Below are 23,930 nucleotides of genomic sequence, written 5' to 3'. Positions count from 1 at the left end.
TGTGTATATACTTGTGAAAAACATTAACTCAAGGAAAGCACTTAGCACAGTGCTAGACGCACGGTGAGTACCCCCTAAGTGGACACGTGCTGACTGCTTTGCTTAGTAGTAGGACTAGTGGCATTGTTCTTACCATTTAATTATTCAATTCTTTATGTACTTAGACAGGTCAATGCTTAGGAATATTTCTCTTAGGATCTCTTTCACATCTCTCCCAACCACCACCCCACTCCCTTTCATTATAGAAGTTTCTCCTACACTACTGATGGCAATATAAGTTGGTAAAGCATGGGGGTTTCTCAAAAAGCTAAAAATAGATTTACTATATGATCCAGAAATCCCACTCCTGGGGATATATCCAGGAAAAAGCTAAAGTTCAAAATGATGCATGTGCCCGTACGTTCACAGCAGCATTATTCACAATAGCCAACACATGGAAACCATCTACACGTCCATGGATAAGGGAATGGATAAAGATGTGGTACCTAGATACAATGGGATACGACTCAACCGTAAACAAAACCGTGCCACTAGCAGCAACGTGGATGATCTAGTGAATATCATACGAAGTGAAGTAAGCCAGAAAGAGAATGACAAATCCACACGGTATCAATTATGTGCAGAATCTGAAATATGACACAGATCAACATATCTATGAAACAGAAATAGACTCAGTCATAGAGAACAGATTTGTGGTCGCCAAGGTTGAGGAGACTCTGTGGGGAGGGAAGGAGTGGAGTTTGGGATTAGCAGATGCAAACTATTATATATAGGATGGATAAACAACAAGGTCCTCCAGTCTAGCACAGAGAACTGTATTTAACATCCCATGATAAACCATAATGAAAGAGGATATGGAAAATTATATATATATATACACTCACACATAACTGAGTCACTTTACTGCACAGTAGAAATTCACACTACCTTGTAAATCAGCTATACTTCAATAAAGAGTCAGAAAAATATACTTAGACATTAAAAAAGTTCTTACTCATTTTCAAAGGCCCAACTCAGGGGTAAATGCCTCCCAGTGGCTTTCCCCAAGGTTCTTCACCCTCCAACATGAATTAATTACCCTCATTTGTATTTCCACAACGCTTAGTACATACTTACATCATACTGCTTAGCGCGTTGTTTTACAGTTATTAAAGCCTGTGTGTGGCAAGCCCACCTCACCCCCAGCCTCAGGCTATGAACTGTGGGAATCTTACTTACTAGGCTTGTGTGCCCTGCGCTGGCCCTGTGCAAGGTGCTCAGCAAAAGCCCGGTCAACTCAGATGTATTATCTGGAAAATTCAATCATGTGGAAACCTCATTTCCCAATAATGCCAGATATATGAGGTGTGACTGAAAAGTGATGCTTTCTATACAGAATATGAGGCTGTCTGCCTCACACGAAAAGATTAAATAAGTGAAATGATGCAAAGCATGTTACATTTTTACCAAGAAAAATAAAGATTTGGATAAATATCAGAACACTCTTTTAAATGGCACACATTTAAATAAGAGTATGAATAAATGAAGGAGGTGGGAGATGATAGGAATAAAATATATAATTTTAAGTGTTTTGGATCTTACTAAGATAAATAAGTGTGAAAAGAGATGACATCATGTGTCTGTCTCTTTCATATTTGATTACATAACACTATCAAAGTATTTATAGAGTAGAGGGTTAATAGATCAGACAGTGTCTTGAACATAAAATATATCTATAAAGCATAAACCTAAATTACTACAAGGACCCCCACCCTGACACTCCTAGACGATACCTTAGGGGAAGTAAGCTTTAAATTTGCGAAATTATATATATGCACACACATACATGGGCTTCCCAGGTGGCGCTATTGGTAAAGAACTTGCCTGCCAATGCAAGAGTCATAAGAGATGTGGGTTTGATTCTTGGAGGGAAGATTCCTTGGAGAAGGGCATGGCAACCCATCCCAGTATTCTTGCCTGGAGAATTCCATGGATAGAGGAGCTTGGCGGGCTAAAATCTATAGGGTCACAGAGTCAGTCATGACCGAAGCAACTTCGCACACAGACACCTACATACACACACACACACACACACACACACGTGCACAATTGCAATATGAAATGCACTGCCTTAAAGAGTACAGCCTGCATTGACTTTTCAGTTCTTTCTTGCTGCTAAGTCACTTCAGTCGTGTCCGACTCTGTGCGACCCCATAGACGGCAGCCCACCAGGCTCCCCCGTCCCTGGGATTCTCCAGGCAAGAACACTGGAGTGGGTTGCCATTTCCTTCTCCAGTGCATGAAAGTGAAAAGTGAAAAAAAAGACGCTCAGTCGTGTCCGACTCTTCGCAACCCCATGGACTGTGGCCCACCAGGCTCCTCCATCCATGGGATTTTCCAGGCAAGAGTACTGGAGTGGGTTGCCATTGCCTTCTAGAGTTACACTATTACAATCATTGATCATATATCGAACTATACATTTGATCAACTGCTTCAAGTCTAGTCATCATTTCCGTTGAAGGCTCAGTCATATACTTGGTAATACAAGAAATAATAATCTTGTGAAACAAGCAAAATGCAAATGGTATAGTTAATAACATTAGTGGAATTAAAAGTAAATGTTTTAGCCATGAGCCTCCCTCACTAGTGTTTTTTAAAGATTGTCAAGACTAGGGAATGGGTCACTTAGAGCAGAAATCTGATTTTTCATGTTGTTCAAATGTGTTGCATTAAAGGATTTATCAGGTACAAAAATACAGCATTTAGTTTGAATTATATGCCTCTTGATGAAAGTGAAAGAGGAGAGTGAAAAAGTTGGCTTAAAGCTCAACATTCAGAAAACTAAGATCAAGGCATCTGGTCCCATCACTTCATGGCAAATAGATGGGGTAACAGTGGAAACAGTGTCAGACTTTATTTTTTGGGTCTTCAAAATGACTGCAGATGGTGACTGCAGCCATGAAATTAAAAGATGCTTACTCCTTGGGAGGAAAGTTATGACCAACCTAGATAGCATACTCAGAAGCAGAGACATTACTTTGCCAACAAAGGTCCGTCTAGTCAAGGCTATGGTTTTTCCAGTGGCCATGTATGGACGTGAGAGTTGGACTGTGAAGAAAACTGAGTGCCGAAGAATTGATGCTTTTGAACTGTGGTGTTGGAGAAGATTCTTGAGAGTCCCTTGGACTGCAAGGAGATCCAACCAGTCCATTCTAAAGGAGATCAGCCCTGGGTGTTCTTTGGAAGGAATGATGCTAAAGCTGAAACTCCAGTACTTTGACCACCTCATGCGAAGAGTTGACTCATTGGAAAAAGCTCTGATGCTGCGAGGGATTGGGGGCAGGAGGAGAAGGGGACGACAGAGGATGAGATGGCTGGATGGCATCCTCGACTCGATGGATGTGAGTTTGAGTGAATTCCAGGAGTTGGTGATGGACAGGGAGGCCTGGCATGCTGTGATTCATGGGGTCGCAAAGAGTCAGACACAACTGAGCAACTGAACTGAACTGAACTGAATAACACAGATGATGCTGTAAGGTGTCAAGGGTCTTGCAGTTGTGTAGCACTGCCTTTCTCATCATAGAGATCTCAGAATTCAATAGGCTGATAGCCCGGTTACTATCATTTAAGGCTTATTGTCAAGGCTTAGATATAGTCAATTACATCCTCCAACCCCATTGAAGGCACACACACACACACACACAAGCTGCTAAATGGTCATACCAGTATAATACAGATCTTTGACCCATTGGGATCATACCAATGGTAGACTGGTTGTGGTTACCTGTAATTTGTTAATATGTACGACCTTAAATTCATGGGAATCCCAGACTACACCTTTGTATCATCCCTGTAGATGTCAAGGCCATAATTTAGTGCCACAAATCCACTGAGTTCTATACCAATCACTCTCTCTAAGGGTAATAACAGGCATAGTTCATAAAGCACCCAGCCTTGTCTCATAATTACTAGATTGATCATTTTTAGTATTATTTAACCGTTCCCAACATAGAGGAGCCTTTAAACTTAAATGACCATAGCCTGGTGTTAACCATATAGATCCTCCCCCATAATTGTAGGAGTTTTCCTTTTAATAGATGAGAAGTTAATTTTTTTCTTAGTTGAATTCAAAACACTATTACATCTTATACTATATATGAGACAGAAGCCTACAAGGACCTACTGCATAGCACAAGGAAAGTGCTACAGTTAATATATTTTAATAACCTGTAATAGATGAGAATGTAGAAGAAGATGTTGGGCTTCTCTGGTGGCTCAGATGTAAGAATATGCCTGCCAAATAGGAGATACAGGTTGATCCCCAGGTTGAAAGAATCCCCTGGAGAAGGAAATGGCAATCCACTCCAGTATTCTTAGCTGGGAAATTCCATGGACAGAGAGGACCCTGGCAGGCGATAGTCTGTGGGATCACAAAAGAGTCAGACACGACTTAGCAACTAAACAACAACACATATGTATGTATAAATGTATGACTGAATCACTTGGCAGTTCACTTGAAACTAACACAACATTATAAATCAACTGTATTTAAATAAAAAAAAAAATTTTAAACACTAAAGGAGTACATCAAGGCTATATATCGTCACCTTGCTTATTTAACTTATATGCTGGGTACATCATGAGAAATGCCAGGCTGGATGAAGCACAAGCTGGAATCAAGATTGCTGGGAGAAATATAAATTAACCTCAGATACGCAGAGGACACCACCCTTACTGCAGAAAGAGAAGAGGAACTAAAGAGCCTTTTGATGAAACTGAAAGAGAAAAGTGAAAATCTGGCTTAAAACTCAACATTTGGAAAACTAAGATTATGGCATTCAGTCCCATCACTTCAGGGCAAATAGATGGGGAACAGTGACAGACTTTATTTTCTTGGGCTCCAAAATCACGAAGATGGTGACTACAGCCACAAAATTAACAGACCCTTGCTCCTTGGAAGTATAGTTATGACCAACCTAGACAGCATATAAAAAGCAGAGACATTGTTTTGCCAACAAAATTTCATATAGTCAAAGCTATGGTTTTTCCAGTAGTCATGTATAGGTGTGAGAGTTGGACTATAAAGAAAGCTGAGTGCTGAAGAATTGGTGCTTTTGAACTGTGGTGTTGGAGAAGACTCTTGAGTGTCCCTTGGACTGCAAGGAGATCCAACCAGTCCAGACTAAAGGAAATCAGTCCTGAATATTCAATGGAAGGACTGATGCTGTAGCTGAAACTCCAATACTTTGGTCACCTGATTCAAAGAGCTGACTCATTGGAAAAGACCCTTATGCTGGGAAATATTGAAGGCAGGGGGAGAAGACAGAGAATGAGATGATTGGATGGTATCACCGACTCGATGGACATAAGTTTGAGCAAGCTCCGGGAGTTGGTGATGGACAGGGGAGCCTGGCGTGCTATAATCCATGGGATCGCAAAGAATTGGACACAACTGAGCAAATGAACAGCAACAACGAAGTACATACATAAAACCCACATGCTTGACAACAGAAGTTTTAAGAGGTGACCAAGACTTGAAAGTGTCTGAAAGTACTAGTTTCTTTTCCCATCTCCATTTCAGTTCTTAAGTTGAGAAATATATGAAGCCACAAATAATTAATACTCCAGAACTAATAACAGCAATTCAGTATTAAAATTAGTTTTTCAAATTGAAATTCTTTGCATTTTAACTGTGATCACCTGATAAATAAAGTATTTTAAATCCATTCTTCTCACTTTCAGAGAATTACAGACAAGGTTTTTAATTGTCAAGAACATTTTCCATAAAAAATGGAAAGAAATAAATTATCTGTGTTCCTCCTAAGCCTCTCGTAGCCTAAGAAAAATAAGAGAAACTTTTTTTTTTTTTTAATCCTGATGTTTTGTTCAGTTTAGTTTAGCTCTTTGCCTTTGTCTGCCTGGAAATGTTGAATTACTATTTTGTAAAGAAACATGTAAACCTGTTTCATTATCTTCTTTCACTCAACAATGCTTATGCTTGCTTCTGATTATAAAAATAATTTTTACTATAAAAATTTAGAAAGTACAGAAAGGGGACTGAATTAAAATTTAAAGTTACCACCAAGCTGTTCATGAAAGCTTGCTGCTTCCTTTGTTTTGCACATGAATTTATTTTAACTAATATATGTATAATGTATAAATAAAATTTGTTTCATACTTTTATTTAATTAACATTACAGCCTAAGCACTTTCCAGTGTTACTATTAAATAAAATATCTTTAAAACATAATTTCTTTTTTTAAAAAAATAAATAAAATAAAACACAATTTCTACTTGCTGTATAAAGTGTAGCATTTCAGTATTTCAGAAAACAAAGTACAACTTTTTCTCTTCTCTTTAAAACTGAAATATTCTCAACTTATGCAATGGTAAACAATGATACTGTGATAAACATTTATATGTGAATCTTTGTCTAATTTTCTATATCTCCGATATTTCTGTAAAATAAATTCATCGATAAGCAGTCTCTCATCCGCTTTGACTGTATTTTAGAGGAAAATTAGATTATTTATTTAAAACTTGGGTTTTCAGGAACAAGCTCACAAATAGCTTCAACTGCTCATAAGCTGGATGGTGTTCATTTCATTATTAGACTTAAGGATGTACCATTACCCTTAGTATGAATCAAAGATCAGGTAATTTTTTAAACAAAGTCAACTATCATCATTTTGCTTACTTTATCATGACATGCTGCTGCTGCGGCTGCTGCTAAGCTGCTTCATTCGTGTCCGACTCTGTGCAACCCCACAGACAGCAGCCCACCAGGCTCCCTCATCCCTGGGATTCTCCAGGCAAGAACACTGGAGTGGGTTGCCATTTCCTTCTCCAATGCGTGAAAGTGAAAAGTGAAAGGGAAGTCACTCAGTCGTGTCCGACTCTTAGCCCATCGGGCTCCTCCATCCATGGGATTTTCCAGGCAAGAGTACTGGAGTGGGGTGCCACTGCCTTCTCCGTTATCTTGACATATAAGGAGCTGTATACAAAGGGTAACAAAAAGCAGGTGGTTACTATAATAACAGTAGCTACCATTTTCTATTATTTATCTTGACATAAAAGGTAGCTACTGTTATTATAGTAACCACATACTTTTTGTTACCCTTTGTATACAACTCCCTAAATCCTAATAAAATAGATGCTCCTAGAAAGCTGTTGATATATTTATTAAGTATCAACTCTGGTCTTAGCACTGTAATAAGCACTAGTCCTTCCCACAACATCTGAAATATGTTTATTGTTCTCAAATGGTTATTTTTGCTTAGATTTATAAACTGAAACTTCAAGATGTACTTTCTCCATATGGGAATTCTGAAGACTGTGCTGTTATTACTATGCACTACCATCATCTACAATGACTTTGAAATCCTATATAGAAACGTGAAATACACTACCAAGTGTATGTGCCCTTTCTTTTTTTTTTTTTTCCTTCCTCTCTATTTTTTTTTTCTTTTTAAACTTTATTTTATTTTTAAACTTTAAATAATTGTATTAGTTTTGCCAAATATCAAAATGAATCCACCACAGGTATACATGTGTTCCCCATCCTGAAACCTCCTCCCTCCTCCCTCCCCATACCATCCCTCTGGGTCGTCCCAGTGCACTAGCCCCAAGCATCCAGTATAGTGTATCGAACCTGGACTGGCAACTCGTTTCTTACATGATATTTTACATGTTTCAATGTCATTCTCCCAAATCTTCCCACCCTCTCCCTCTCCCACAGAGTCCATAAGACTGTTCTATACATCAGTGTCTCTTTTGCTGTCTCGTACACCGGGTTATTGCTACCATCTTTCTAAATTCCATATATATGCGTTAGTATACTGTATTTATGTTTTTCCTTCTGGCTTACTTCACTTTGTATAATAGACTCCAGTTTCATCCACCTCATTAGAACTGATTCAAATGTATTCTTTTGAATGGCTGAGTAATACTCCATTGTGTATATGTACCACAGCTTTCTTATCCATTCATCTGCTGATGGACATCTAGGTTGCTTCCATGTCCTGGCTATTATAAACAGTGCTGCGATGAATATTGGGGTACACGTGTCTCTTTCCCTTCTGGTTTCCTCAGTGTGTATGCCCAGCAGTGGGATTGCTGGATCATAAGGCAGTTCTATTTCCAGTTTTTTAAGGAATCTCCACACTGTTCTCCATAGTGGCTGTACTAGTTTGCATTCCCACCAACAGTGTAAGAGGGTTCCCTTTTCTCCACACCCTCTCCAGCATTTATTATTTGTAGACTTTTGGATCGCAGCCATTCTGACTGGTGTGAAATGGTACCTCATAGTGGTTTTGATTTGCATTTCTCTGATAATGAGTGATGTTGAGCATCTTTTCATGTGTTTGTTAGCCATCTGTATGTCTTCTTTGGAGAAATGTCTATTTAGTTCTTTGGCCCATTTTTTGATTGGGTCATTTATTTTTCTGGAGTTGAGCTGTAGGAGTTGCTTGTATATTTTTGAGATTAGTTGTTTGTCAGTTGCTTCATTTGCTATTATTTTCTCCCATTCTGAAGGCTGCCTTTTCACCTTGCTAATAGTTTCCTTTGATGTGCAGAAGCTTTTAAGGTTAATTAGGTCCCATTTCTTTATTTTTGCTTTTATTTCCAATATTCTGGGAGGTGGGTCATAGAGGATCCTGCTGTGATGTATGTCAGAGAGTGTTTTGCCTATGTTCTCCTCTAGGAGTTTTATAGTTTCTGGTCTTACGTTTAGATCTTTAATCCATTTTGAGTTTATTTTTGTGTATGGTGTTAGAAAGTGGTCTAGTTTCATTCTTTTACAAGTGGTTGACCAGATTTCCCAGAAATAGAAAATCTTAACAGACCCATCACAAGCATGGAAATTGAAACTGTAATCAAAAATCTTCCAGCAAACAAAAGCCCCGGTCCAGATGGCTTCACAGCTGAATTCTACCAAAAATTTAGAGAAGAGCTGACACCTATCCTGCTCAAACTCTTCCAAAAAATTGCAGAGGAAGGTAAACTTCCAAACTCATTCTATGAGGCCACCATCACCCTAATACCAAAACCTGACAAAGATCCCACAAAAAAAGAAAACTACAGGCCAATATCACTGATGAACATAGATGCAAAAATCCTTAACAAAATTCTAGCAATCAGAATCCAACAACACATTAAAAAGATCATACACCATGACCAAGTGGGCTTTATCCCAGGGATGCAAGGATTCTTCAATATCCACAAATCAATCAATGTAATACACCACATTAACAAATTGAAAAATAAAAACCATATGATTATCTCAATAGATGCAGAGAAAGCCTTTGACAAAATTCAACATCCATTTATGATAAAAACTGTCCAGAAAGCAGGAATAGAAGGAACATACCTCAACATAATAAAAGCTATATATGACAAACAAACAGCAAACAGTATCCTCAGTGGTGAAAAATTGAAAGCATTTCCTCTAAAGTCAGGAACAAGATGAGGGTGCCCACTTTCACCATTACTATTCAACATAGTTTTGGAAGTTTTGGCCACAGCAATCAGAGCAGAAAAAGAAATAAAAGGAATCCAAATTGGAAAAGAAGAAGTAAAACTCTCTCTATTTGCAGATGACATGATCCTCTACATAGAAAACCCTAAAGATTCCACCAGAAAATTACTAGAAATAATCAATGACTATAGTAAAGTTGCAGGATATAAAATCAACACACAGAAATCCCTTGCATTCCTATACACTAATAATGAGAAAACAGAGAGAGAAATTAAGGAAACAATTCCATTCACCATTGCAACGGAAAGAATAAAATACTTAGGAATATATCTACCTAAAGAAACTAAAGACCTATATATAGAAAACTATAAAACACTGGTGAAAGAAATCAAAGAGGACACTAATAGATGGAGAAATATACCATGTTCTTGGATTGGAAGAATCAATATAGTGAAAATGAGTATACTACCCAAAGCAATTTATAGATTCAACGCAATCCCTATCAAGCTACCAACAGTATTCTTCACAGAGCTAGAACAAATAATTTCACAATTTGTATGGGAAAACAAAAAACCTCGAATAGCCAAAGCGATCTTGAGAAAGAAGAATGGAACTGGAGGAATCAACCTACCTGACTTCAGGCTCTACTACAAAGCCACAGTTATCAAGACAGTATGGTACTGGCACAAAGACAGAAATATAGATCAATGGAATAAAATAGAAAGCCCAGAGATAAATCCACGCACATATGGAGACCTTATCTTTGACAAAGGAGGCAAGAGTATGTGCCCTTTCTACCGCTTCTGGCCCTTAAATGTCTTTCTTTGGCAGAGAAACTGGAGTGCAAAAAGGGGGTCCTAGACTTACAGACAATGGCACAGTATAGGATTTTGCATTTATTACACTGTGGCTAGGGCTTCCCAGGTGACACTAGAGGTAAAGAACCCTCCTGCCAATGCAGGGGACATAAGAGACACTGGTTCCATCCCAGGGTCTGGAAGATCCCCTGGAGAAGGGCATGCCAGCCCACTCCAGTATTCTTGGCTGGAGAATCCCATGGACAGAAGAGCCTGGCGGGCTACAGTCCGTACAGTTGCACAAAGCTGGACACAACTGAAGCGACTTAGCACACATGCACACTGTGGATTAACGAACCATTGGCAGTGGAAGCATGTTTTTTTCACATATAAGGAAGGCATTTGCAAGAGATTCTCCCACCTGGACAATGATACATAAAATTGAAGTGTCAGGCATGCATGTGTACATTTGTATGTTTCAGAGATTTAAACAAATAATAAGGAACAAATTCCATACATATTAGCAAATACACAGAAGACAATAAGTATAGCATAACCCTACAGGAGAAAACCGAGAACTTCCAGATATTCAAGATGGATTAAGAAAAGGCAGAGGAACAAGATTAAATTACCAACATCCGTTGGATCACAGAAAAAGCAAGAGAGTTCCAGAAAAGCATCTACTTATGTTTTATTGACTACGCCAAAGACTTTGACTGTGTGGATCACAACAAACTGGAAAATTCCTAAAGAGAAGGGAATACCAGACCACCTTACCTGCCTTCTGAGAAATCTGCATGCAGATCAAGAAGCAACAGTTAGAACTGGACATGGAACAATAGACTGGTTCCAAACTGGGAAAGGAGTATGTTAACACTGTATATTGTCACCTAGCTTACTTAACTTATATGAAGAGTTCAGTTCAGTTCATGTGAAATGCCAGGCTGGATGAAGCACAAGTTGGAACCAAGATTGCCGGGAGAAATATCAATAACCTCAGATATGCAGATGACATAACCCTTATGGCAGAAAGCGAAGAGGAACTAAAAAGCCTCTTGATGAACGTGAAAGAGAGTGAAAAAGCTGGCTTAAAACATTCAGAAAACTAAGATCATGGCACCCAGTCCCATCACTTCATGGCAAATAGATGGGGAAACAGTGGAAACAGGTGACAGACTATTTTCTTGGGCTCCAAAAATCACTGCAGATGGTGACTGCAGCCACGAAAGGAAAAGACACTTGCTCCTTGGAAGAAAAACTATGACAAACCTAGACAGCCTATTAAAAAGCAGAGACATTACTTTTTCAACAAAGGTCCATCTAGTCAAGGTTATGGTTTTTCTACTGGTCATGTATGGATGTGAATTTGGACCATAAGGAAAGCTGAGCACCGAAGAATTGATGCTTCTGAACTGTGGGGTTGGAGAAGACTCTTGAGAGTCCCTTGGATTTCAAGGAGATCCAATCAGTCCATCCTAAAGGAAATCAGTCCTGAATATTCGTTGGAAGGACTGATGCTGAAGCTGAAACGCCAATACTTTGGCCACCTGATGTGAAGAACTGACTCATTTGAAAAGACCCTGATGCTGGCAAATATTGAAGGCAGGAGAAGAAGATGGAAAATGAGATGATTGGATGGCATCACCAACTCGATGGACATGAGTCTGAGGCAAGCTCCAGGAGTTGGTGATGGACAGTGAAACCTGGAATGCTGCAGTCCACTGAGTCACAAAGAGTCGGACAACTGGTCAACTGAATTGAACTGAACTGGACAGGAGAAAATCACAAAGGGCAACAGTACTTAATAGTAAATATTAAAAAATGTGAACTTGGTAGAACTGAATTAATATTCAGTTGAATTCACTGAGTTAAATATTTCAAAAAAATGTTCATTAAATTGAATGGAATCCTATCCAAGCTATGCCATTCTACAGTCTGGAATGGTAGGGTGAGAAAACATCAATCAAGGAGATACATGTAGTTCAGATTTCAAAAATCATTTTCAAAGAATTAGGAAAAATATTAGTGAAATTCTGGATCTTACAGTAGATTTAAACACATATTAAAATAAGTAAAGACTTAACCAAATTATACCCAAGAATAGTGATAGAGCAGTCAGACAGAACACATGTTTATCAGCTATAATTAGAGAAATACCAAAGTTTCAAAATAGACAAATGTTTCATTTTTGGAGAGAAATGAAAATTTCCAAAACTATTATATCTGATTAAGCATCAATACTCATAAATATTTCAAAATGTATTATTAATAAAACTCAGCATATGTTCATTCATAAATAAACCTATAAATATCAATGAATAATTATTAAATTATAAATATTAGCATTATTTTCTAATTACAAGTGTATTAGTCCTTTATTTTCATCATTGTTATTATGTCATAAATTATGTAACTGTAGTTACCATACTTACAACATAGAATGAAAACAAGCTCAGAGCATAGCTAGTTCAGTGGAGGACATTCAAAAATATCCTGAGCAGATAGAACAATGGACCTAAATAAAGTTAGGACCTTTAACTGTGGTCAGTGTAAATGTCTATATTTAGATTCAAACAAAGTAATAGGGGCCTGGTGTACAAACAGTTCCTGTAAAAAATACTTGGCATGTTGAATAACCAAGTACAGATTTAACATACATAGTAATACTTTGCAAATAGTCAAAAAGTAAGATAATTCAAGCATTTTAGGATATGTCCATGGACCAAGTAGCTGCAGTCCATGGGGTTGCTGAGCGACTTCACTTTCACTTTTCACTTTCATGCATTGGAGAAGGAAATGGCAACCCACTCCAGTGTTCTTGCCTAGAGAACCCCAGGGATGGGGGAGCCTGGTGAGCTGATGTCTATGTGGTCGCACAGAGTTGGACACGACTGACGTGACTTAGCAGCAGCAGCAGCAGCATGGAGGAAGTACCCCATTCGTGGCTAATGACAGTTTCAAAATTGTAAATCATATCAAACAAATTCATAGTTGTGATTCTAAAAAGAAAAAGTTACTTAACACACTGTCCCTTTTTTCAGGATGTCACAAGCCCAAATGTCAAAACAGACATAGTTAAAAGAGAAAATAAATGAAGGATTTATTAACTATGGCAATATAATTAAATAGTATTTGAATCATTATTTTCAATTCTATTCATTTAATTTTAAAAGACACCACCATTATTTAGTATTTTTAAAAAATAAAGTAGTGAGAAAATAATTAGTATCTTTTTATAAATGGAACCACCAGACTGAAATTTAAAACAAACAAAAAAAACTCACCCATAAACAAGCAGCTAGTATGTGTTACAGCTGAGAAAAGAGCAGAGAGATTTGTTTCTGCTTTGAGATCACTGCTCTGAAAATAACAGTGTACAGAGCTAAGCTTCTATTAAGGTGTGTCCTGTTGAACTAGTGTTTCATAGGATATTAAGGATAACCAAAGGAAAAGATTCTGTAGTTGATTAATTTTGAAAAAGACTAGGTAAAACTAAATTGACAGGTTTCTTTGCTGACAAGACTTTACTATTCTGATATGAACGGTGAAGCACCTAAAACACAGCCTGACAAGTAGACTTGTGAAATGCATTTGACCCCGGAAGCATTTTATTCTGTTCTTTCATTGAGTATTATAAGGAGTTAGTTTCTATGGAACACTCACTGGAAAATCCTGTACACTCTAACACCAAAAAAAAAAAAAAAAGCAAATGTCAGGAGCTAGAAATATTCAATAAGGAGAGAGAGGCCTCAGCAGGTTCATGATAGCTGTCTCTAAATGTTTGTCTTGTCAAAGAAGGAATAGTATTTCATTAAAGTGGAAATCTAGATTTAATGAATGGAAAACAAATTCCACCTCAACGTAATATCTCAATAAGAATTAAAAAGTGAGAGCAGTCTAACAAAAGTGCTTATCAGTTGTCAAAGGTTTTATATAAATAAAAGGTTTACCAATTTCTATATTGGTAGAAGGTCTGAAAATACCACTAAAGTCTCTTTCTAATTCTTATATTTGATAGCTCATTTGCAGTAATTATCAGCTGAGGTTTTCATACATTTCATATTTCAGATTCTTCGTCCATTTTTGTACCATTTTGAATTAAGCATTTTATAAACAGAAGACACACAGATTAGCTGTCCGAATTTACTGCAAATACAAAACCCACATAACAAGTATACACAGTTTACACTTAACACCAGGAAAAAATAAAGTCACTGTAACTTAAAAGACAAGTGATTTAAAGAATGTTAATCATAAATTCCATATGTGCAGAATTAAAATGGAAGTTTTCTCATTTTAGAAACGAGGCAACAGGCCTGGAGAACACATACAGGGGAGCATAAGACCATAGAGCACAGATGGGTGTCGGGAGTACGAAAAAGCTGTGAAATATACGAGGCACGTTTCAGTCAGTTACATGCGTCTTCTACGTGTCTATACATGCCTTGGTGCCACCACATGCAAACAAGCACGATTCGACACATTACACGGGTTATCAACGGATTTTACTACAGTGTAATGTGCATCTGCTAGGATAATAAGCCAGATGAAATACTGATACCTATTTGCGTATTCCTTGATGATCTGATATATGCTAATCTTAATCGTTTCATTTTCAAACCGGCCGTTGCTCCTATCCTTGTATATGCGGAATTCGGCAGCCGTCACTGCTTCTCCTTGAGGAATCTGCGTAAGATCGAACCGGAATTCTTTGTAATGCCTTCGCTGGTGCGAAAAATCTTTGTCTCTTTCAACTGAAACCAACAAACAGAAAAGGAAGTAAAACGTTAGTCCTTTATTAAGTATGGAAATTAATGGTAAATTCTTTCACTTTGGAAAACAAACAAGCAGGATGTTATAAAACTGGGAAAACACTAAAACCACAGACTCATATGTGTTTCTAGTTAAAGGAAATTCCACAAACCAACAGCCTTTAGTTCAAAAGCAATATAACCTCTGCGGTTTTATACAAATTCCTGGCTCCTAAATGGAAAGGTTATCCAAAAATGTTTTTTAAAGGGATGGTTGTAAAGTTATTACTAGTGTGTGTATCCAGTACCGGAACAGAGGAGGCTTCATACAAGAATTAGGACTCTGTGATAGAAAGCTCCAGAGTTCCAGGTGAGGTCAGCGGTGAGATTTAGTACAGCCAAGGGAGGAAAATCGGAAGGCGGCCCAGGGAGCTGCCGGCACAGCGGGACTGTGTTTATGAAATTTTAGAGGTCAAGGAAATAAAACAAATTCATTTTCACAAGGAAGATTATTTCTAAAATGTCTTCCCAGGAGAGTTTTTTCCTCCTTTTAGCAAATGCAGTGCTCTATTTTTTTTTTTTTTTAATGCACTTTCATTAGTTCTTAGTGGTTACTGAGTGCAACCTCCCCAATTGCGCCCCCCTCCCTCCGCCCCCGCCTCTGCACCGGTGGTGCAGCAGCTTCCAGTCTCCCAAAGCCCTCCGCCTGTTCTTAGGCTCCGTAATTGAGAGAGGAACACGATTCTGCCTTCAGCAACCTTCCTACCAAAAGAGGTCAGAGAATTTTTCCTCTTGGGAATGTGAAGGAGTGTTGAAGAACTCAGGACAGGAAGTGTCAGGCATATCATTACATAATCTGGCTTTATAAAATGCTGTATTGCTTGATACAGTCTATGCTTGTTATCCACCAGGGGTCTTGGCCTTCCCTAATCAATAGAAATTGATCAGAGGTCAGACAAGAAATTCAGACAAGGCTTTACTGGGGCCCCTGTTACAGCAGCAGGGAGCAAAAGCAATAGATGCCCTTGCTTCCTGCTGAGGGGAGGGTGGCAGTGAGCCGGCTCCTTATAGGAGCTGAGGGTCCAGGGTCCAGAAGTCAGGCCAGAGAAATGGCTCAGACAGGTGGTGCTGTGTGCAGGGGACATGTGCAGGACCCTGCTTTTGCTCTCAACACCCTGGTTTTGCTCCAGGCTCTTTAGAAGTGGCAGTTGAGTTTTTGATCTTTTTGTATTTGTTGTCTCTATTTTGCCCCAACTGGCATACACATAGTTATTTTTAGCCCCTTATAGTTTCTTTGTATTTTTTTACTCAAGGAGACCAGTCCAGGCGCCGCACTGCAGTGAGGAGTCCTGCAGCCCACCTTGTCTCATGCTGGGTACCAAAGTCTTTCTTAAAGAGCCACCTAATGAAAGGGCACATGTTTAGTAATGACATATCATTTGATGAAATTAAGTTTCGCAGCATTGGTAGGTTTCTTAAAATCTCAGTTATCTCAGATAATATTGGACAGTGAAGCCTGGCAGATGATGGTCCAAAGAGACATGACAGAAGCAATTTAGCACGCACAGGACAGATTACAAAAAATCCACTGCAAAGTACTGTGTTCCAAGTGTCTCACAAACCTACAATAATATTTTTTACCTACATTCAGTGATATTTCATTGCTAAAATGTCATTAAAGAAGATAAAAGATGTATGCTATAAAAACAACTCCCAAAGTTTGTTAATGGCATTAAGATACAAGAATATCTTTAGGAGATTAATTAAAATGTCATTACCAACACTGCTGGAAATTTATGACATTGGGGTCCTAAACCAGAGGAAGGTCAGGATTAAGAAAGAGAGAAGGTAGTCATGATCATTGAGGAGTGATTTTGGGGAACCAAGGCTGCTTAAGTACCAGCATCAGACAGGTTCCAAGTCTGAGAGGAAACTCATGATAAAGAAACCCACAATCTTTGCCTTTATCCTCTAAAATAATCTCTGGTTTATTTTCCCTAGAGGAGTAGCAGGTGGTTTAGGAGAGCAAGAAACTCAGCCCCACCTCCACCTTAGATACCTACCCCAGCAAAAAGGAAAAGGTAAGCTATACCTGGAGTCATCTTCATCCCATGAACTTGGAGAGAACGGTGCTCTCAGGCTGCCTGGCTACACCAACACTATCTCCCATGACTCATGAACTTCTGTTTTATTTAAGTATCATTATCTTGGTCCTAAGGGCTTCCCCTGTGGCTCAGCTGGTAAAGAATCCACCTGCAACGCAGGAGACTTGGGTTGGATCCCTGGGTTGGGAAGATCCCTGGAGAAGCAAAAGGCTACCCACTCCAGTATTCTGGCATGGAGAATTCCATGGACTGTATAGTATAGTCCATGGGATCACAAAGAGCTGAACATGACTGAGCAACTTTCACTGGTCCTAAAAGAGGTTCATCCCTGGAGAAATTAATTAACCTTTCCCTAAATAAGAAAGATGACTGCATTTTTAAGATCCTATTGTGTTCCATAAATTAAATCGCTTTTATGTTTAAACTTCAGCTGACTATAGTATAGTCTGCTATGAACATGTCTCCACCTCAAAAGTGTAAGCACAGAAAATTACCTACAAACTGGACTTCTAATAGCTAGAGTGTACATATGAATTTAAAATTGGCCAAAACTCTTTTTTTACACACTACGTTTCATTCACTGTAAACGTCTTCTTTTTTGATCCTCATTGAGACAACACAGATATCATGAAACATATTTAAATAAAACTGGTTTAAGTATTTTATTAACATTAACACATTACACTTCATAACAATCTGTGGGGTAGGTTCTATTATCATCCTAATGTTGAAGATGAAGAAACTGAGGAGGCAAAGAAACTTTGCGAAATAATTTGAATCTGTGAGGTAGAAAGTTAGGCATCAGCAACAAGCAGTGTCCTGTCTAAAGGGATGCAAACTGATCTCTAAACTCCATGCCAGGCACACCCAGGAGAGCTCACAGATATGCTTCAAAGTAATCACACAGACTTTTCCACTCCTGCACAGGCACCCTAGGTACACAGGCAGTGCAAAATAACCACAGGGGCTTCTCTAAGTAACTTTGGGCAGTAAGGAGTCCATTAAGGGCTCATGAATATTTTACATTTAATTATAACAGACTGAATTATGGGAAGACATAAACAACACAGCTTGTTGTTATATAACTTGGAATTGTCAATTGGCCTTGAGGGTATGCCCATTTGAATTTCCTTTCATTAATTGGTGGTGGGTACAAGTCCTGCTTTGCACAGGGCATAGCCAAAAGTAGGAACTGGAAGTATGAACGGGGAAAGCCAAGAGGGATCGATAGGAAGGATGAGAACTCCTTCGGGGTCAGCCTGCTCCCGTGTCTTGGGAGTGTCTGTCTTATAAAAGATCCATGAGCTGAACTGAGCTGTAACTTGTCTGTTGTTCTACACCTTTTACTCCATTGCTCCAAATTTTTGATGTGACAAGATAAGAACTGAGGAAGAGAAATAAACTGACCTGACAAATCCAAGCACTTGAACCAAACTGTGATTCTTAACACGAGGCTGGGCTGCTTGTGCTAAGAGACTGTTACTTTGTCCTAAGTATTTATGCTTTAATAAAGATCAGATAAATTTGAAATTTGGGATTAACAGATACACAGTACCATATATAAAATAAGTAAACAACAGGACCTACTCTATAGCACAGGGAGCTATACTCAATACCTTGTAATAACCTATAGTGGAAAAGAATCTGAAAAAGGATATAGATATATATATATATATATATATATGCATACATATATGTATATATATGAATCATTTTGCTGCACACTTGAAACTAACACAACATTGTAAATAAACTATATTTCATTTTTTAAAAAAGGAAATAAAAGATCTGAAATTTTGCATTTACAAGTCCAAAATCCAAAAAACTCTGTAAACTGCAATTTTGGCTTTAGCTTCAATTGGCATAAAAACTGAAAATTAACCAATTTGAGATGATTTTTAAAGTCCCCATTTATCCCCACTTTATATTTATTGCTTTGCTGCAGAAGTGTTCTGTTTGTTTGAGTGGGTGGCACTGATCCAGACTCTGCTTGAGAAATTCCACACTTTAGACTCTAAGCACTCATCAGTCATTCAAAAGTATATATTCTCTATTCTGAAAGTCAATATTCAAAATTCTGAGTGATAACAACCATTATTCAATTTTCCATTAACAATCAATTTTGCATTTGAAATTTAGACAAGAATAACTGTAATTTTGAACATCAGAACTTTGACATGAGTTTGTTAAGGTCCAATCTAGAGCATGCACCTGCATGATGCAGATGAGTATTGAATTCATATTATGTAAAGTCATCTACTGTTCTGGAATCCCCTGTGAGATGTTAGTGTAATAAAGTGGAAAGCTAGAGTTTCAGCTGTTATTATAAAATTTCAGTTTTCTAATCCAGGCTCTTTAACCTAACCCCTTAAGGGGGCAGATTTTCAAAGAGTTTAATAAAATTTTATATTAAATATACCACACAGAATAAAGTTGCAGTGCAGATTTGTCCAGCAATTCAAATTCCTATATCCTACTGCTTTGAATTATAATTGCACCAGTAAATTCCATGGGACATGTTGCAATGAGTAATGGAATAAAAGTAGTATTTATATAGCCTTGCACTCCTAATGATGCTCACAAATATTCACAAGGTAATCTCAGTTACCTAGGGAAGTGTCAAATACTAATATCCCCAACTTAAGAATAAGAAATTGGGTGATGACAGCTAGGCAGTAACAGATGTCCGTCTTCTAAAGCTCATTATAAATCTTTGTTCAATATCCATACCACCTACATAATGACATCCTACTTAGGGACTAGTTCATTGTTAGTACAGGTGACTCTTGAACAATGCAGGGGCCAGGAAAACTGACCTCCTGCACAGTCAAAAATCTGTGTTTAAGTTTGACTCCACAAAACTTAACTACTAATAGCCTACAGTTGACTGCAAGCCTTACTTATATCATAAACTTTTGATTAACACATATTTTGTATGTTATATCTATGTATATTGTATGCATTCATGACATACTTAACTTTTTCTTAATTTTTCTGATTTTTCTAGGTTATAATGTTCATGTCTGAGCTTTTTCAAACTGCTTCAGATCTCCGAAAATGTTTCCAGCATGTTTATTGAAAAAATCTGCATATTAGAGGATCCATGCAGTTCCAACTGTGTTGTTTTGGGGATCAATTGTATATTTCAACAATCTTTATCAACAATACACAAAAATGTGGAGGACAGGTGAAGTAGCAAGGGTTTGATCACCAGTGTATAATCAGCATCTAACCCAACAAAATATTGATTTAAAGAAATCTCCTAATAAACTTTGGTTGAATGAAAGACTATGAATAGATCAAAGGCTGTTTCTGTGTTTTCCCTCAGAACCATCAAGCCACATTGCCCACTGACTGAGGGCATCCAGATTTATTTGCCTCTCATTTGAGGGGAGGGGGGACATATATTTTATTTAATCCTTGCAACTTATGTCCGTAAGTTTCTCTTACTTGCTCAAGAGCCCACAGCCTATAATCGGGAGAGAACAGATTTCAACCCAAGATCAAGATGTCAACTTCACAAGCCCCAACAAGCCACTGTGTGTTAGCTTTTCCTGGATGTCATTTTGTTTGTTCATTTTGTCTAATTATCCCTCAGGAGAGTTGATCTTTCAATGCTTTCGTTCTCCTGTATGAGATGTTCCTACCCTAGAGAGGATGCCTTACATTCTGAACTCCACTCATTCTAGAAATCACTCCCTCCAACCTTTATCTTAGAAAACTTTATATTATATTCACTTTTTTAATATTTACTCCATTTCTTATCCAAGGAAATGTTTATGGACAAGCAAGCGATTGTATTCACAAGTTGAATTAATATTATATAATATTTCTTTTTCTTTTCTTTTTTTAGCCACATTGCATGGTTTGTGGGATCCCAGTTCTCCAAATAGGGTTCCAACTTGTATCCCCTGCAGTGGAAGACAGAGCTTAACCACTGGACTGCCAGAAAAGCCCTTATATAATATATCTATTAGCAAACAAGTCCATCCTTTTCCTACAACTACATTTTAAAATGATTGTAACTCACTAGCTGTTAGCTTTCTCCATCTGACCTACTACTAAAACACTTCCAAAATAGATGAACGAGAACACATACATCTCATACTCTTTAAATGTAAGCTTTTTATAGGAGCTATCTTTGCCTTGTTCATATTGTGATTACTTTTATATTAAATATATTGTGTTTCTCTGTATATTACACTGTGCTACATAACTCAATGCAATTGTAAATGGCTTGGAAAGCTTAAAAGATAATAAAAAAGTAGAAAAAATCATTGCAATATGTACAAAATATTTGGAGGTTTTGATTTGACTCACAATGTATTAAATATTTGGAGCTTTCAATTCATTATTTTACTTCTGTGTTAAATCAACAAATGCTATGCATGAGTTTCCAATACAACCTTATTATCATTTCTAATAAAGTCTGCCTTATAAGATTAAGATCTGCCAGATCTTATAAAAACCATAACTGTCAATACATTCCTATTCGAGAGTAGAAAAGATCTCATTGCCAGACAAGACAAATAAAAACAAAAAGTGAAACAAAGCAATAAAAAAGAAGGGTGAGCTCACTCAAGTCACACCAAGACTTGTCCAGGGGGATAAAATGATGCAGGGGTTGAAATAGGCTGAGACCAGGAGGTTAACACTTGTTTCTGGGGGGGATCATCTCTTCATCCCACAACACTTCACAGTTTCTCTCATATGAAATGCAAAAGAGAGTATACGAACAAATATGTGCTCAATCGCTCAGTCGTGTCTGACTCTCTGTAACCCCAAAGACTATAGTCCACCAGGCTCCTCTATCCATGGCGATTCTCCAGGCAAGAACACTGGAGAGGGTTGCCATGCATGCCCTCCTCAAGGGGATCTTCCCAACCCAGGGACTGAACCCAGGTCTCCCGCATTCCAGGTGGATTCTTTACCATCTGAACCACCAGGGAAGCCCAAGACTACTAGAATGGGTAACGTATCCCTTCTCCAGGGGAACTTCCCAACCCAGGAATCAAACCAGGGTCTCCTGCATTGCAGGTGGATTCTTTATCAGCTGAGCTACTTGGGAAGCCCTTAGGAACAAATATAGCTAGATTTAAAACATACATCTTTATCAATTGACTCACCTTTGAAAATTGTATTTAAAAAGAGAAGAGGACAACCTGCCTAGACTTCTATTTTCTTATCTGCTTATGTATCTAACCAGACCAAGGGGTTATATTTTGCCAAACAGCCATGCAAATACAACCCAAATGCCACAGGCTCCTCTCCCACTGTCGTTTGTGATACACTCTTGTTTGGAAGACTGTTACATGAAAACCGGCGAAGATCATCATATATTAAACAAGTGCATCAACACAGGGTTGTTTATTTAACATTTCAGCTGATGGTGGCCCACAGCGCTCTCTACAAAAATTAAAGATTTGCTTCCTGCACACACACACACACACACACACACACACACACACCCCTCAGCTCACAGAAAAAAAAAACATCAAAAAGTCAGCAAAATTAATACAGCTTACCACTCAAAACAGAATTATAATGGTGATGGGAAATGCACCTCATTCTGCTTTCAGAAAGCATGTTTTGTGTCTTCCAAACGTTTCCATCTACAAACCACCTAGAACAACTGAAAGGTCGCCTACACTGGCAGAAACAGAGAGTGGATTTATTTTTATAGTTTATTTTAAAAGTGGCAACATCAAAGCATGCAAGAGGTAATATATGAATCAGAAGATTCACATTCCATGAGTAATGGGCTGAGAGTGAAAAGAAACAGGATCGCCTTTATAGAAACCCCAAACTACATTCTAAATGCTCTAAATTGTCAAAGTTCTGCAAAGATTAAGCTTCTTGTGTTTAAAGACAAGACATACACTGAGGCATTTTCTTGTTGAGATATAACTTTCCAGAAGTCAATGACTGATGGCATTCCCTTTTTTTCCAAACAGACACCTCTCTGAATGACTTTATCATAAGTAGAAATTGGATAGAAATGTCCTAACTAAATATTTTGCTGTCTGCAATATCTGAAGAGTAGGGCTAATTAACAGAGAATTGCAGTTTTATCTGTTTAGTGATTTATCTGCCGTTTTAAGGGGATGCATCCATGGGTAATCAGTCTTAATCTCCCACACAGGGCTGTAACTTGGAAGATTCAAACAGAACCAGTAGCTGCAAGACAAAGATAGTGTTTTCCCAGGAGCACAGCCAGATGTTGAAAGAATACAGATCATTGTTTGCTGCTGAGTGCAAAAAATCATTAAGAGATTACTCATAGAATTATTAATCTGTATTACATTTTAAAGTGAAAAAAAAAAAATAGCAAAGCTGTCATGTGACTACTGAGATGCCTCACTCTGCAAGGCATTCTTCACTGACTAGTCCACCGAGAAACATAAACTTGGGCCTACAAAGGCCTATTCATTGGTCAGTGAATGCACATGTTACATGTTTCTTTGAAAGGATAACCATCCCAGAGAGTGTGGTAAACTCCAGATTCCAGAAACCCTAAGAGCCTCTTAATACCGTAGCCATGTGTGACTTGAAAAAGGGAAAACTGTCCCCCGGAATGGTCTGTTGCAAAGAACAATTTCAATTGACTTTTGAATGTCCTATAGTTGAAGTCTTCTTACTGGTGCTCATAAATGCTTCATGAATATAGTTTTATAAGGAGGAAAAATTGCAAAACAATAGTTAGATGGTTAAATTATTTAAATCTTGTCCTGTGATAGGTAAAGAAATTAATTTCCTGAACTAATTAAAACAATGCTGCTCATAATTTTGAAATTGACAAAATTAAATTACTGATCCAATA

The 23,930-nt window shown here is 38.0% G+C and overlaps 1 protein-coding gene across 1 annotated transcript in view; it reads right to left on the bottom strand.

Moving 5' to 3' along the window:
• Positions 1–23,930, bottom strand: part of BMP5 (bone morphogenetic protein 5) — a 143,710-nt gene that overhangs the window by 54,629 nt on the left and 65,151 nt on the right. Inside the window, exon 2 of the mRNA XM_086370612.1 lies at positions 14,816–15,008. Coding sequence (XP_086226738.1) covers positions 14,816–15,008 — 193 coding nt within the window. The remainder of the gene's footprint in view (positions 1–14,815; positions 15,009–23,930) is intronic.

Source organism: Bos grunniens, chromosome 23 (assembly GCF_055505025.1).
Source record: "Bos grunniens cultivar Pamir isolate PY7600 chromosome 23, Bosgru_T2T1.0, whole genome shotgun sequence".
Taxonomy (NCBI): domain Eukaryota; kingdom Metazoa; phylum Chordata; class Mammalia; order Artiodactyla; family Bovidae; genus Bos; species Bos grunniens.
The sequence above is the reverse complement of the archived record's forward strand: the minus strand, read 5'-3'. Positions and strand labels throughout refer to the sequence as shown.